The sequence below is a fragment of the Austrofundulus limnaeus genome, unplaced genomic scaffold (genome assembly GCF_001266775.1).
Source record: "Austrofundulus limnaeus strain Quisiro unplaced genomic scaffold, Austrofundulus_limnaeus-1.0 Scaffold33, whole genome shotgun sequence".
Lineage (NCBI taxonomy): Eukaryota > Metazoa > Chordata > Actinopteri > Cyprinodontiformes > Rivulidae > Austrofundulus > Austrofundulus limnaeus.
Genome location: NW_013952435.1, coordinates 388,988 through 405,491, shown reverse-complemented (window position 1 = coordinate 405,491; position 16,504 = coordinate 388,988). Strand labels below are relative to the sequence as shown.

The 16,504-nt window shown below is 39.5% G+C and overlaps 1 protein-coding gene across 1 annotated transcript in view; it reads right to left on the bottom strand.

The window, feature by feature from the left end:
• Positions 1–16,504, bottom strand: part of egln1a (egl-9 family hypoxia-inducible factor 1a) — a 40,557-nt gene that overhangs the window by 11,365 nt on the left and 12,688 nt on the right. Inside the window, exon 2 of the mRNA XM_014005909.1 lies at positions 1,162–1,281. Coding sequence (XP_013861363.1) covers positions 1,162–1,281 — 120 coding nt within the window. The remainder of the gene's footprint in view (positions 1–1,161; positions 1,282–16,504) is intronic.

The window sequence follows — 16,504 nt, the reverse complement described above, 5'->3', positions numbered from 1 at the left end:
TAATTACCAGGTGAGTACAGGTACATGTCCTGTAATTACCAGGTGAGTACAGGTACATGCCCCGCAATTACCATGTAAGTACCAAGTACGTGTCCCGTATTTCCCAGGTAAGCACCAGGTACATGTCCTGTAATTACCAAGTAAGTAAAAGTACATGCCCTGCAATTACCAAGTGAGTACCAGTTACATGCCCTGTAATTACAAGGTGAGTACCAGGTACATGTCCTGTAATTACAAGGTGAGTACAGGTACATGTCCTGTAATTACAAGTGAGTACCAGGTACATGTCCTGTAATTACAAGGTGAGTACCAGGTACATGTCCTGTAATTACCAGGTAAGTACCAGGTACATGCTCAGTAATTACCAGGTGAGTACCAGGTACATGCCTGTAAAAAATCAGTACATATAAATACCAGATAAATGTGCAGTAATTACCAGATACCAGTGTATATACCAGGTACCAGAAAGTACCAGGTATATACATTAACTACAGATACTTTCCTGGTAAAAGGCAAGTACAATCTGGGTAAGTACTAGGTACATTCCAGGTAAATGCCAGATACTTACCAGGTAAAAATCAGGTATATGCTTGGTAAGTACCAGGTACATGCCCTGTAAGTATTTGTATACACATGTATATACCAGATACTTAATAAAAACACAAGTGCATGCCCAGTTAATATCAGGTAAGTACCACATATTTACCTTGTAAAAAAACAGGTACATGTCATGTAAGTAGTGTACCAGGTACCAGCTCAGTGTATACAAGATAGTACCAGATCCAATACAGGTAACTACTCCGGTAAACACACTCCATCTATGTGGAGTGTGTGTTGTGGATGACTCTCAGCTACCATCATCCCAAAATTCAAAACAAATCTTCAAAACTCACTGGATTATAGTCGATTCTGTGCTTTCTAAGGTTAGCTGGCTGTGGCGGCCATCTTGAATTATGTTGGCTACAAAAGTTAATCAGTTTTTGAAGTTCAACCAGGGACTATTTCCTGAAAGTTTGAATAAAATCCACCCAGTTATTCGTGAGTTATTTTGCTAACGGAGTCTCATGCATCTCGGTGCATTTTTTGGTGAATAAATGACATTTGTGTTGATGGTTTAAATGAAATGAAAACAATCTTTAGAATAAAAACCGTTCCCTCTACCTTGGCATTCCAGTCTTTGTTAAGGTAATAAATGCAGGTGACGCAGCGTCCGTCTCCGTTGGGGTTGTCCACGTGGCGAACGTAACCCGTCCCGTTTCCAGGGTAACACGCCACCATGGCCTGAAGAGGGAAAGATGGGAAAGTGTGATTAGTGAAAACAGACTCACACACAAGGAGCGTCGGGAATCTTGGAGTGACGTGTCGCCGTACGATAGAACAAGAGAGGAAGCGGTTCTGGAGGCCGGGTCGATCAGAACCAGAGCTGTAGTTTAGATTAGAAACGCAGCTTCATGATCGTTTGCTTTTACTCAAGGATGAACAGTACTGCATTTGATCTGTTTATTTATTTATTTATTTATTTTATAAAATATGCATGGAATTCCTGCAGCAAAAAGGACAAAGGGCAGTTTTTACTTTGGACCCATGTGACGCACACAGGCTGCAGAGCAAAATCCATAAAAATCTTTATTTTTGTTTTTGCCATAATTGAGGTTTTTAACACCTCGCAGCAGCAGAAACTATGAAATCAAACAAAGAATTATCCTGAACTATAACAAAAAGGTGCATTTAGTAGTTTTCCCATATATATTGATATGAAAGTCTGAAATGCAGGTCTGCGCTGAACGTAAACGAATGAATTTACAAAAAAAAAAAATACGAGTCATGACAGATACATTAGGCTGGTTGTTAAATAAACTGCAAAATTTGGTACTGATCTGACATGATACCCACTGTGTTTAAAATTTATTTTGTTTTTCTAATTTTGTGTTTTTTTTAATCAGAAAGGTCAAAGAAATACTTAAATACTGATCCTGTCCTGCTTGCATTGATCCGATGTAAGTGTTAGAAATAAATTCAATGTTTTTATCAGTTACTGCAGGTCATAGTCTGGAAAAAGCACATTAACTTGGGACAAACGTTGCTATTTAAAGCTCTAGTAAACAAACCTGAGCATGAAAACATTGAAATTTGTCAGACTTCTCAAACTCTAACGGCTCTTCTGAGGTTGTTGCCTATTTTCAGCCACTGTTGTTGTGGTAGTTAGCAGGCAGGCTAACAAATTGTCAATTTAAGATTATATATGATCCAGGGATATCCAAAGTGTGGCCCGGGGGCCATTTGTGGCCCCTGAACTGATTTTGTGTGGCCACTGATTTCAATTCAAGAATTTTACTAATTTGTTTACAAATTTGTCCCCCCGGCAGGTGTTTGATGTAGATGGAGACTTTCTATTTATTATTAGGGTAAATTTATCACAAAGTAAAATCTTATAATTAAAAATATTGGCAACAATAACAATTATTTGTCTTTTAAATAACCAGACTTTTCCCACATCTATCCAGTGACTTCTACTGAAAAGCTTATTTTGCTGCACTCCATTCTGCTTTTAATTAATTTATTAAATTGATCTGAATACAGCGAGCATTTTCAACGAGAGTGACCTAAATCCTGATTTTATTGATCAGAGTTGACTAAATTGGGTTATTTTTTCCCCCAATTGAAATCTAGAAAATCGCAAAATTTCCTTCAATAAGGGAAACCTGCAAAACACCTTTAAAAGTTCTGGATCTGGATTAATTTACACATCCATTTCCAGCAATAAATCTGACTACTTTATTTGTTTTATTTAAGTATTCAATGCTTAGTTTATTGTTGAGCAGGTAAAGGAAAAATATTTTTGGCTCTCAAGTCCTTCTGACTTTATGATTTTGGCCCACGTGACAAAATGTTTGGACACCCCTGATATAATCCAATCAAATCAGCTTTATAGCACTTTAAAACAACAAAGTGCTGTACACAGGGGCCAAAACAACAAAACAAATCAACAATGAAAACAACAAAAAGCAAGCAAAAACAGCTAAAACAGAACAAGGTTAAAAGCCAGTGAATAGAAATAAGTTTTAAGGAACTGATTTAAAAACAGGCAGTGAGGAGGCCTGCCTGACGAGTCGGTGTCGCTCCTTCCAGAGCAGCAACAGAAAATACTCAACCTATATGGATCMGTTTAAAACAAACTAGTACTTAGTAAGAAACAGTTTTATTTAAATGTTAGACCTCTGCTTTAATTGAATCAAGACTAAACACGCCAGCGTCTCATTAAGAAGCCAAACTAAGAGAAAATAAACTGGAAATATTGTGTTCATGATAACTTCCCCTCGCCTTTTCCTGCTCCAATAACATTTGCACGATCTGGTCGGGTGTTGGCAGGAACCCCCACGAGCGTTTGTGTACTTCTAGGTGTAAACAGCAGCAGCACAAGCGGAGACTCAGAAATAAAAATAAAAACTTTTAAAATATCTTTAATCAGTTTGCATGGAGCGTTTTAACTGAGTGGAGCTGAAATGAGAAACGGGGAGCAGAGCAGCAGAAGGCGAGTTCGTCCACATTCCTTCCTGAACTTGCATCAACACAAACCACAGCAACATTAACACCTTATCACAGGAAGTGATAAAAAAAAGCATGATTTGTAAGAAGTTCTCCTCTGAGAGCAATCGAGCAGAAACCTCGATCTTGTTTTTCTTTTTTTCTCCTCTCTGATCGCGGCTGCTGACGTCAGTCCACATTGTGCTCACTTCTTTTGAGATGCAGGTTACCGCTGGAATGCACAATATCAGGGCCTTCAAAGCTGGAAAACAACAGAACTCCAACATGAGGAGGAGGAGGAGGGGCGGAGAAAAACAAACTAAAAGGAGGTGGGTCTTTAAAGATGGCTGCTGAGTGAGGAGCACGCACGCTGACAAAGAGCTTCCTGTCTGTACGATGCAACACATTTGGCTCGTGTGTGTGTGTGCGCGTGTGTGTGTGTGTGTGTGTGTGTGTGTGCGCGTGTGTGTGTGTGTGGCACAGACAGTGAAAGCAGGGGGCGGGGCTAAAGCAGCAGAGAGGAATGAACTGCTGTAAACTTTGACTCCTGCCCCCCCCCCAGAGGGAGCAGTGTTTTAATGGTCGTGCTACGTGCGGAGCGTGAGGAAGCTTGGCTGATCCTCCGCTATGTCACCCCGCCCACCCTCAGCTGCAGCGCTCACGCGGCAAGGCGGGAGATGGGTCAAGTGTGGATTCAGATGTATGTATGTGCACGGGGTGGGGTGTGTGTGTGTGTGTGTGTGTGTGTTGAGATGTGTGGGCTGATGTATGGGAGCCTCGGCACTCACAAGAAAAGACCGGACGCAGCAGTTTGCCTTTCACTTCCCTTAACTGGAAAGCTCTTAAAAAATAAAAATAAAAACCTCAGAAGTTTTAGCTACTACAAGGAAGAAAAAAAAACAGAATGATGAATTCCTGGAAGAAATGTATATCAGCCACCTTTCATGTTGTAGTTCTAGACTCAGATCATCATTTGTTGAGAAATGACTGCAGCTTTCATCAAACCTTAAAAAGGTCAACACTGAAAAGTACTGCGTGTACGATTGACTAAACGTAAAATAAATACTATTAAAAGTACGAGTTTTACTCACTGTTTATTTGTGGTGAGTTGCTGCCGTCTATGACTCTGAACTCTCCCATTTTCCGACTAGGAATTCCCACTGAAGGGGCATTCCAGTTTAAATTTACGACTTGTTATTGGGAAATTCCCACTTCCCAATACAACTGAGTCTCAGCAAAATTAGCCAGTGAAAATGGGACGCTGCCGTAAAATAATCAACACGCATTACGGGAAATGTAGTTTACGGTCAACACTGGCTTTATGCTGCGTTCACAACGAACGCGATTTCAGCGTCAAACTCGTGTCTAAAGGGCTCGACACATGGGAGGCGACGTCACTCGCTCCCCATTCATTTCCTGTGGAGTTTATGCGATGAGGCGACGATCGCGCGCCCTCCTCCAGTCAAGCGACCGGTGAAAATCGTATGTGAAATTTTGCGCTCGTTCACGTAGCCGTGCGACGCGACATATGAAAGTTTCAACTTTTGTCGCTATCGCTTGGCATTCAACCAATCAGCGAGGGTTTCATTGACTGACCAATGAGAGGAGAGTATGCTACACACTGTAGTTAGCTAACACTTTCAACGTTATTTTAGCTCTGTCAAACTTTCCAGTTTTTTTATGACCCTTCAACAAGTGATCACTAAAAAGGCAGCTTTATGGGAATTTGTTGGTGCCAGGGTGAAGTTATCCGGTAAGTTTTTCCTCATAAAATCATATCTTGGTGTTTGTTTTACAACATCAATAGCATCGCAAGATTTGTTTAGTTTACACGTCCATAATGCACACGTCCTTTTTTTTCGCGAACCACCAATAACCTTTACAAGAAGCAGTAGAACCAATCAAATTCTGTGAAGATAAGCGACCCGAGAGAGCGATTCGCAACGCTGCCATCGCTATCGCGTCCCGTGTGTCGGGTTTCACCCTGGTTGCTTCGCGTCGAACGCTGGAGTTGGAAAATCTGAACTTTATTTTCAAATCGCACTGCAGCACTTCCCGACGCCACTTGACGCGCTTTGCACGTAAACCTGACGCTCCTGATGCTGAAATCGCGTTCGGTGTGAACACAGCATTAAAGCAGCTCTTTTTAAGGCACCGATATGTCTTTAAAGCTCTCACGGTCCACAGAAAATACCGTAGCAGACCTCATCTGGCCCACGACCCTCGAGTTTGATAGTCTCTCAAAGTGGTTTGTGAGATATTTTGCTAACAGACACAAAATCATTATCGTTCGCCTCTACCTTCAGGTGTGTCAGACACTTCTTAACCAACTCGTTGACAATATTTTCAAAAAGAAAAATGTTAAAAGTTGTGTTAAAGTGCCAACCTTGTCTGACGTGTTGTTAAACTCCAGTTTGTACCTGACAGGCTGAAGCAGACAGAAGAGACACGTCTTCAGGTAAAACCCTCGGTCAGGTAGGCGCGTTCATCAAAACGCAGAGACAGAAGTAGATTCTCTCCACAGAACGATTCAGACACATTTAATCCTGAGAGCTGACTGGGATTAGGTTTCCGCCTCAACACGACAGGGTTTTACTCCATCCTCATCTGTGACCCCCGTGTTCACTGGAGCTTCGGCTCTTTTGGACACTTGTTGCTCTCTTCTGCGTTCATTAAGCGATGAACTCGCTCCACGTCTTGTTTGTTTACATTCCACGAGAGCAGCTTCTGAGGCCAACTGGCATTTACGTGCGGGGGTGGGGTGGGGTGGGGTNACATAATCCCTCCAGCGAGTCCTGGATTTTCTCCAAAGTGCCAGACTTATTTTGAAATCATTTTAAAATGCTTATTTCAGAACCGCAACTGAGACCACCTGCGACCGCGCAGCGCGCGTGCGGGTGGGGTGGGGTGGGGGGTGGACACAAGAGAAACAGAGGTCACCCAGCTGAGCACCGAGGGGCCGGCAGGCCGACACAAAGTCCTCTTTGAAAACTGAAACTATAATTATTATTGTGAGATTCGCTGATTCAGCATTCACTGTTTTCCTGTTTATTTATCCTCACAAGCATTTGTAATCAAGCGGCCTCTGCATATTGTGTTATTTTAGCCATTAATCTATCACAACGTTCAGCTCATACATGTGCTGGCACTTAGTTGTAACTTTTCAACAGAGGTTTATAGTAACTAAGTGCATTTACTTTGTTACAGTACTTGAGTAATTTTTTAGAGGATTTGTAATTTTACCAAGTATTGTTTTTAAATTGCGACTTTTACTTAAAACCTAAATGATACTTTTACTTCTTTACTTTAAAGTTTAACACCTAGTTACTTGTTATAAATTAAATCTGTCTGAACTCATCATAAAAGGAGTTGTTTGTGTGCTGTAAAAAATGAAGTGTTGAATTTACTCAACTAAAACTTATCAACTATTTCCACTAAACCCAGCAGAGTAAATTTGAGGCAATATTCGTATGTTATTTTAGAAAAATTGACCAATTTAATCAACTTGGTTTTATGGAGCCAGTTTGGTTCAGTAAATTTAACAGTTTATTTGTTAGAGAGCGTGGAAAGTACTTTTACTTATATTTTGCCAATTTTTGTGAACAGTTTTATGACTTTTACTTAAATAGTTTTCTCATCAGTGATATTTATTTTTACCAGTCATTTTTTGTTAAGGTATTTTTACTTTTACTTAGTTATTTTTTTCCAAGTACTTTATAGAGCTCTGCTTATCAAGATATTTAACTTTATCTAAAAAAAGTTCCTCTTAGAAATATGTTATTATAGCTTAATTTCCCTCTAAAACTCTTCTCGGCTATTTTCAGCTACCGTTCTGCTACTTTAAGACAGCCTTTTGCTACTTTTAACAAGCTTCTTGTTACGCTTGGATTTTAGCTACCTCTTTGCCACTTTTAGCTTAGGTTCTTCTACTTTAAGCTAGCATTTTGCTACTTGTAAACATTTACTAGTTATCTACTACAATTAATCTTTAGCTAGCATTTTGTAACTTCCAGCTTTTTGACAGCTTAAGACAACATTATGCTACTTGTAGCAGTTTGCTAGTAATCTGCTACATTTAGTCTTTAGCTAATGTCGTGTATTTTTATGTACCGTGCCTTTAAGAAATGTGAACGAGCGTGTCCGACCGGAGCGCGCATGAAGGCGGGCACGCGCTTCTTTGTTCAGAGTTCTTCATACGATCTAGCTGTTAGCATCCTCTCTCGCATCTCTCGTTAAATAAACATGTCTAGAAGCTGAAGTTATCGTCTTTCTTCATTCAAGTGTTAGCTAAAATAGGTCTTAAACATCCAGCAGCTACAGGCAAGGACCCTCCAGCGAAACCACCGAAGAAACAGCAGCACCAGACTTGAGCAGACGGAGGGGAGACGAGAGACGGGTCCAAGCAGTAGACGGAGCCCAGAAGAACCTAATTGGACCGGGACTCAACACTAACATTCTGCAACTTTCAGCTTTTTGCTACTTTTAGCTAGCTTTGGCTACTTGTAGCCCACAAGTTATCTACTACATTTACTCTTCAGCTATCATTTTGCAATTTTCAGCTATTAGCTAGTTAATAATACTATTTAGCTTCTTGGCTACTTGTGGCTGTTTGCTAGTGATCTACTACATTTAGACTTTAGCTATCATTTTGCAACTTCAAGCTTTTTGACAGTTTTATAACCTTTTGTAATTTTCAGATTTCAGCTACATCTTTTGACACGTTTAGCTTTAGGTTTTGTACTTTAAGCCAGCCTTTGAATACTTGTAGCTTTTTGCTAGTAGTCATTTAGTCTTTAGCTAGCATTTTGCTACTTCCAGCTTTTTTTAGCTAATGTGTTGCTACTTTTAGCTAATATTTTGCTACTTTTAGTTTTAGGTTTTTCTACATTAAGCCAGCATTTGGATACTTGTAGCGTTTTGCTAGTGATTTAGCATTTTGTAATTTCAAGCTTAGACAGTTTAAGATAGCATTTTGCTACTTGCAGCTGTTTGGTAGTAGTCATTTAGCCTTTAGTCTTTAGCTAGCATGCTACTTTTAATCTTTTAACTAATGTGTTGCTACTTTTAACTAACGTTTTGCTACTTTTAGCTTTAGGTGAGCCCTTTGCTACTAGCTGATGAGCTAGCTTTCTGCTGCATTTGTCAAGCAATTTGCTACTTTTAGCTCTTAGTTTTTTCAGCTTTTAGTTAGCATTTAGCTATTTTTAAACACATCAATCATTTTTCTTTACCCTATTTTCCTAACAAAATAGGCTCGAGGCTGAGAGTTGAACCTGCAACCTTCACACTGTGAGGTGACACCTCTAACCACTGCACCACCATGATGACCCAAAGATCGATGAAATCAATCAATTCAAACATTTTAGGGCAGATTTCACAGCTAGACATTTACTGCAGGTGCAGCTGTTGTTTGTCTTTATATAATAAATTCACTCTGGCAAAAATCACACATATATATATTTATACTCTGGAGTTGTTCTTATTTACAGCTGTGAACCAGCAGAGAAGATCCTGCATGGAAAAGTTGAAGCACATTTTTGGCACAGTCTCCAGTAAGTGTCCACTTCGTGTGTGAAAACAGCTGAAGTGTTGCTGCTGTACCCAACACGTCTGTAAAACCCTGACAGAGACGGATTCTGTCGAGTCCCAACAGACCTGATCTCTCCTTGGGATAAACCTGAGCGTCGAGCCGCTATCAGCGCTGATGTGAGCCACGGACCAGGCCGGGGCGGGGCAGGACGGAAAAGCTGCGAGGGGATCTGCTCACTTCACAGAGGAGATGCTTATCCAAACACGACTACAAAGACCGAGCGCTCGTAGAGAGGGGTGTGGGAATGGAGACGGCCCGGGTCACGGAGCGGGGACGGCTCGCTGCTGCCTGAGAGGAAACCCCCGTAAAGAAATGACCCAGTTTGTGTTTACAGTCAGAGCAGAACAATAGACGGACGTATACAGCAGCAGTGCTCTCCTTTACGTGTTCCACGGGAAAAACACTTTGTGGCGTTACGCAAACAAGGAGGAATCTGAAGTCTGGTGTGTGTAAATACACCCACACATCAACTGTGAGATGTCAAAACACGCATCTGGAACAATTACTCTTTGACACAACCAGACTGTAAATAGGTTTAAACAAGAAGTAACCATCAGATGTGACACCAGGGATGCACTCAGGTCTGAGAACATCTCCCCGTAAAGTCCGAGTCCCTCTGGTGACGGAGCAGAATGTGAAACACGTCTGATGCTAAAATTAAACGATGCTACAGGTTTAATTACTACAGTAAAAATATGACTTTTTGGGAAAGTAACCATGTAAATGCAACAGATTCACAGAAAAAAAGTGCTACTGAGAATTAAAGGCCTGCCTGAATAAAAAGGTTGGATTTAAAAAATCCTGGGTGGATGGAGACTAAAACCTCAGGAAGCAGCGACTGATAAAAGGCTTGGCTCTGTTCAGTTTGAATTTAGAGCTTGGAAAATAATACAAATATATATTATTTGACCTTAAAGTCCTCGCATGCTTACAGAAAGCTAATGAATCGTCAGAATAATGTGGAGCTTTAAAAACAAGCAAAAGTTTAAAATTACATCAAAGACGGGCTGCAGCGTTTTGGACAAGCTGAAGATGACTGAGGGAAGACCGGGGGATTCCAACGTGAAATAAGCATTAAAAAAATAATAAAAAAAGATTCTAGGTGTTGCCTCAGTCGAGCTGGTTCTGTAGTCAGGAGGAAACAAACGCTCACACAGGTCTATGACCGAAAGCACGACCACTTTCACCAGACCTGCTGTCTACAAGCTTTAAACTACTTTTAAGATTCGGGTCCAACAATCCTTCTGTGAGGTTCCAGATGAGTAAAACGCAAAACATAAAAAAAAACAGTTTTTTAAATTAAACTGCTTACATCTTTACTAAGAAATCAAAGTCTTTAAAACTAGAAAGTATTTTTATATTTTAGCTCACGTGTCAAACTCAAGCCTCTCCACAGTATTTTATGTGACCCATGAGAGCTTCAAACATGTATTAGTGTCTAAAAATAAGCTGCTTTAAAGCCAGAACTGACCATAAACTACATCTCCCAGAATTAAAAAGTGGGTAAAAACATCAATTTATTAATGATTGCGATTTATTTTATTTTTAATTCAACATCGATCGATAAAATCCTCCGATTAAATTCAATACCCGGGCCAGCGTATTGTGTTTTTGTGTTTGAACTCCATATTTAGAACAAATATTATAGTGCGGCTGCTTAATTTTCAGATATTTTATTTCCCTAAAAAGGTTTCCATGTATTTGGGCAAAAAATAAATATCTAAAAAATTACCAGGGACTTGTGTACTTCTTCTTCCTACGACATTAATATGGAAGCATTTAAAGTAATATCGAACTGAAATCAAATTGTAAGGTTGTTAACAACACTACCCATAATTCATGTTGATTATTTTGCTGGAAAAAAAGAAAAGGGTTCAAGGCAAAATTGGACACAAATTCTCCATTTCTCTTCATTTGCGATCCAGTTGTAATGAAAAGTGGGAATTTCCCACATACGAGTTGTATATTTAAACTCAATCAAGTGGGAACTCCCTGTAGGAAAGTGCGAGATCAGAATTCAAGATGGCAGCTACTCGCCACAACTCATCATAATAGTATTTTATTTACATTTAGTCGTACACATAGCACTTTTCAGTGTTTATAAGAGGGCATGTTAAACACTGTTTCTATGCAGGAAATACCAGGTAGAGCTCAGTTATTTGTTAGCGGTGCTAAGGAACATATCACAACGTTTATATGACCTTCGGTGAGAACATGTTTGATGCTCCTGTTTTAGATGGACTGGATGTTCACTGTTATTTAAAAATAATTACTTGCAAACATTTTAACACGTCTGATTTTATATTCTGGATAAATAATGTTACTAGCTGCGTTTCCACAGCAAATGTACGCAAAACTTTGTCGATATTCTGTTAAATGTCGAAAAACACAGTTTCGCAATTGCGATGTTTCCATTAAGTCAGAAATGCTGTTAAAGTTGGACGTGAATACATTTGTTCTCACGATAAGTCATAACAAACATGGCGACAACGGATGTAAACGCATATTGCTAACACGATACTAGCGCTCATCATCAGAGGAGACGTCGGCGTCTTATCGAGGCTTTCCAGTGACAAGCCCCTTATACTTGGGAGCGGCTACGTATGCTGTGTTTTTGGGAAATTGTATTTGGTGAGTTTACTACTTTCTTTTACTACTTTGTTGATTTTACTACTACTTCCTGTTGTTTTTGTTGTTGTTTTTGCCAGTAGAAACAACCCGTTGTTGATCACGTGATTCCCGTGATGCGAAAAAAGTGTTTCCATTGCAGTTTTGCGAAACTCACCAATTTCAATACGGCCGAAAAACCACCTCATCCTAGCGCAAAAACATTGTCGAAAAAAGGAAATTTTTTTTCTAAATTGACGTGTTTCCATTGAGCAAATTTATTTTCGAAATTCTAATTTGCGCATTTTCATGGTCAATGGAAACGCAGCTACTGACACTAGAACACTAACGCTGCAAAAACAGACTTGTTCAACAAGTCGTCACTTTAGGAAATAAGACAACAGAAATTTGATAAAATGTTGTTAATGAATAAATTCTTTTGAATAAATCCTGTTGATGACCTCTTTTTATGGCTTATCTGATAAAACTAGAGAACGAACATGTGAGACACGATCACGCTTCTCACCAACGACACAACAACCGAGTCAGAATTTCAAAAATGTTCTTTTTGCTTCATGATACTAATGAATCAAAAGTTCAGCATGCTGGTTCTGCAAAAATAACAAAAGACATGTCCAACTGTTATCAAACTAAAGGGGAAACAGAAACAATAACATTAAATAACTATTTGGGCATTTCCCCCCCCTCCTCTGTCTCTTCTGTTATGAATCGTAGCGACATTGTGTTGTTTTCCCTTTGAGTCACCGATACTCACAGCTCTGCCGTTTGTGCAAGTCACTCTGGTTTGTGCTGGTCGCGGTCCAGCCGGGTGTTTGCCAACGTAACTGGAGCGAGACGTGGGGAAGTTCTCAGTAACCATAACTCAGGGGGCGGCTGCACAACAACACAACGTAAAAATCGTGTTTCTGGAGAACGGCCTCGTGTCTGCTGAACCAGCCGAGTGCAAAAACAAAAACAAAAACAAGAGAGACCTAAAAATAACCGTCGACCAGAGCTGTGTGTAAACAATGACAACTGAATTCCTGAAGCAATCTTCTGCCATCAGATGAATGTTTATTACACGTGATAAAGAAACTTAAATAAGACGTGTGGTTATTTACTTTGAAGGAGTGACGTTCTCTGATATTTTTAGCCAAAGTCTATCACACCATCACAATTTCATGCTGTTTAATTATAACTAGTATAACTGAATAAATCTAAATTAAAATGAATAATGATTAAAATTCAAAGCTACAGCCAACAGCTGAAGTATAAAACTAAAGGTCACCATAACTTCATCAAATGGTGGAATTTTCCAGAATACTTTTTTAAAAAACTTTAAAAAAATAGGATTACCAAGTAAAGGAATAAATACACCTGCAGGTACAAAATGTATGTTCAAGGTGGGTACGAAATGACTCAAGGCAGGAAAGAATGATTTTCAAAAACAAAGTCAAACTCTACAGGTTTTACTTTCCTTTAAGGCCCCATCGCACTATAACGTTTTAATGTTTTAATTAAATCATGAGAATTTTAAAGACATCTATGTTGATGATGGAATTTTAAAATTTAACTGGAAGCCATTTTTAGGTGTGTAACATGCTGTAACGCTTATAAATTGATCAATTATACAACTTTTATTAGTAATTTAGACATTTTAAAAAATCCACAAGTAGGAATAAGTTGTCGAAAATGTTATAATCTGACCGGAATTTTAAATATTCATACATATAAAATGTCTAAACTTGATGACAGCYTTTCATAAACAATCAACACTTAAGTTTTTATATTATTTTATAACCATAATTATTGGTTTAATAAACAAAAAGATTTTATATAACATTTCACTTTGCCTGGATTCATTCATGTCTTTATTTAAATGTTTTTAAATCAGATGGTTGTGATGCTCATATTTACCAAAAGCAAAGGAGCTTTAGTGTTTACTTTATAATAAATTACAAATATAGTTTGATTAAAGTGCCCATGACCTCAAATTTTTTTAATACATATGAATGCATTTTTAGAAAGAGGACATTGATAAAATATTGCAAAATAAATTTCATGTCGCTGAGATGAACGGTTGTTGAGATATTGGCATGTGAAGTAACAGGAAGTGATGTCAAAGGGGAATATCTGCATGTGAACAGAGCAATGTTACAACAGCCAACAACCCAGACTGTAGAGAAGAATCTGATGTTTCTTAAGGTGATTTTGAGTCACCATCAGAGAGATGAAGAGTCAGAGTTCAAATAATATTGTTTCAATAAACAAAAACCAGAGAGGTTTTTTTTTTGTTAAAGAGTTCCCCTTTGATGTCACTTCCTGTTTCACTTTGGCTGAGTCAAGTTCAAAAGAAAATATGCCAGTTATTGGACAAAATGGGTTAAATCATGTGTATTATTCCAACTTTCTTAAAAATAAAGTTGTTTTCTTTGACTTTTTTTGTATTTGAAGAATATGCATGTCACAGGCACTTTTTAGTTCTGGAGCAAAAATTTACAAAATGTTATGATTTTATAGCAAACAAAAAAACAAAACACAGTTGTGCAAAACATCTAAATATGTCTACCCAATACACCAATGTTTCTTTTAAAAATAGAACTAAAGTGCATTCTTGTGCCTTCAGAAATAGTAACATGTATTCCCCTCAGGAGAGGAGGAAAAGGAAAAAGGCTGGGAGCCACTCCATTCCTCCTGGGTTAGTTACTTGAAACGGGGTCAAAGTGACCAGATCTGCAGGTCACACGCTACTCAACAGTCCACATGAAGACGTGTTGACTTTTGAGTTTTCAAATCCAATTTGTTTTTACGAATCACGTGTATCATAATTTATTGCAGGGCTGCCATACCTGACTGGATTAGTTTCAGCGTGATGTTGAACAGTAGCGCCAACACCACGTAGTAAAAGTCTGTCATGTTCTGCTGATGTCACAAAGCTAAAAATAGCACCGATATCAGATTTGATCACAGAGTTGAAACCGTCTACAGAGCAGAAAAACACACAGCTTGTTGCTGATTTATCAACAGCAAACTGTAAGAAGAAGACTGAATATGAGAGATTGAGGGGAAAAGAGAAAGTGGGTTCTGAAAGTTGGGGTTTGGGACCGCAAGAGTCATAAAATACCAAGATGGGGGATTCATGATGCTTTGTGCTCATCTCTGATCGAGTCGCAGAGTCAACAAGTCCAGAAAAAAAAACCTAGATATCCCTCGCCACAGACCCCACAGGTGTTTCTGACAGTTTTGGGTCTGCTCTGGGGTCTCTTCCTGAAAAACCTCTAAAAGAGACCAGATCAGATAACTCACCTAAACTGACTCTGAGCTGCTCAGCTCATCTCTAAAGCTGAGCCTGGTCCCCCTACGAAGGAAGAGGACTTTGTCCGCAGGATCTCGATCTTTCTGTCATACCCCATGACCACAGGTGAGGGTTGGAACGTAGATGGGCCAGTAAGACCACAAGTTTGTTCACCTCGAAAATGAGTCAAAGCAGGATTTTAGATAGAGGGGCCTCAAGGCACTGTGCGGGTTCGCCGAGACTAACAGACGTTTCCGTCAGGTGTTTCTCCTCTACGAACTTCGTAAGCGGCGTGGCAGTGAACGCAATTATTTTATGAAGCCAAAGGAAGACACAAAGAGGAGCGGTGGTTATTTAGATGAAAGAACTCGTCGACTGTGACGTCCATGGAAAAGCCATCTGGGAAACCAGGGTTCGACAAATCCTATTGCCCGACTGCCCGGGGCAGGTAAAACTCATTCAGGCAGGTGGGTGTGTCCTGATGCCTGCCTGACTGGGCAGGTAAACAATTTCTTTATTTTTTTAAAAGGGCCATTTATTCAAAATATTATGAAAATAAATGAATATAGCATTTTAAAACACGTATAGAGAGAGTAAATCCTCAAAATGTCCCCCTCCGCTGTAGAAGAATTGCGTCTTGCCGTCGTGTCGCAGGATCATTTCCTCCCTCCCTCCCTCTGCACGTCGCGCAGAGCGAAGCTTTAACTACCATCGTTTTTTTCACACCCAAACTGTCGGAGAAAAAAATTGTTTATGTTTTGTTACCCACAGAGATGATAAAAAGATRTGGATGTTCGTTCAGTCATAAATCCATCTGACTAATGTCRGTGGGCTCTGAGAGCGCAGAGCAGCAGAGGGTCAGTTTAACAGGCTCACTGTATGGCAGGCCAATATTGCATTTATTTGGCTTCACCMCACTTACATTCCATCCATCCATTTTCTGTACACGCTTACTCCTTTCAGGGATGCGTGGGTCACTGGTGCCCATATCCAGCAGTCACAGTGCGAGGGGCGGGGTACACCCTGGACAGGTCACAAGTCCATCACAGAGACACACAAAATTACAATTACAAATCCTCAAAAAAAAATTTACTTAAGTAGGCTGACTGTAACAAAGTAAATGTACTGCTAAGGAGGAACAACAACCGGCTGTTACGACTGGAGGTTTGTGGTTTTTTTCTTCAGCTCATCTCCCTGGAGAGGATCCAGTATCAGAGTTTTGCCGAGGAGCCGACTTGTTTTTGACAAATCAGTGCAACAACTTCAGAACAGCTGAGAGTGAGAGCAGATGTTTGTATGCAAATGTTACAATCATTTTGTTTTAAATAGAAACACACAAGAAAAAAAAAACAATGGCATGATAAAAAAAGTTTCAATTAAGAACGTTACAAACTTTGAATATTTGGTGGTAAAAATTACGATAACTAGAGAAATATAGTTTTCTGCATCAGTGTGGGATTGCTTTTGCTGAGAAAGCTACATCTAGG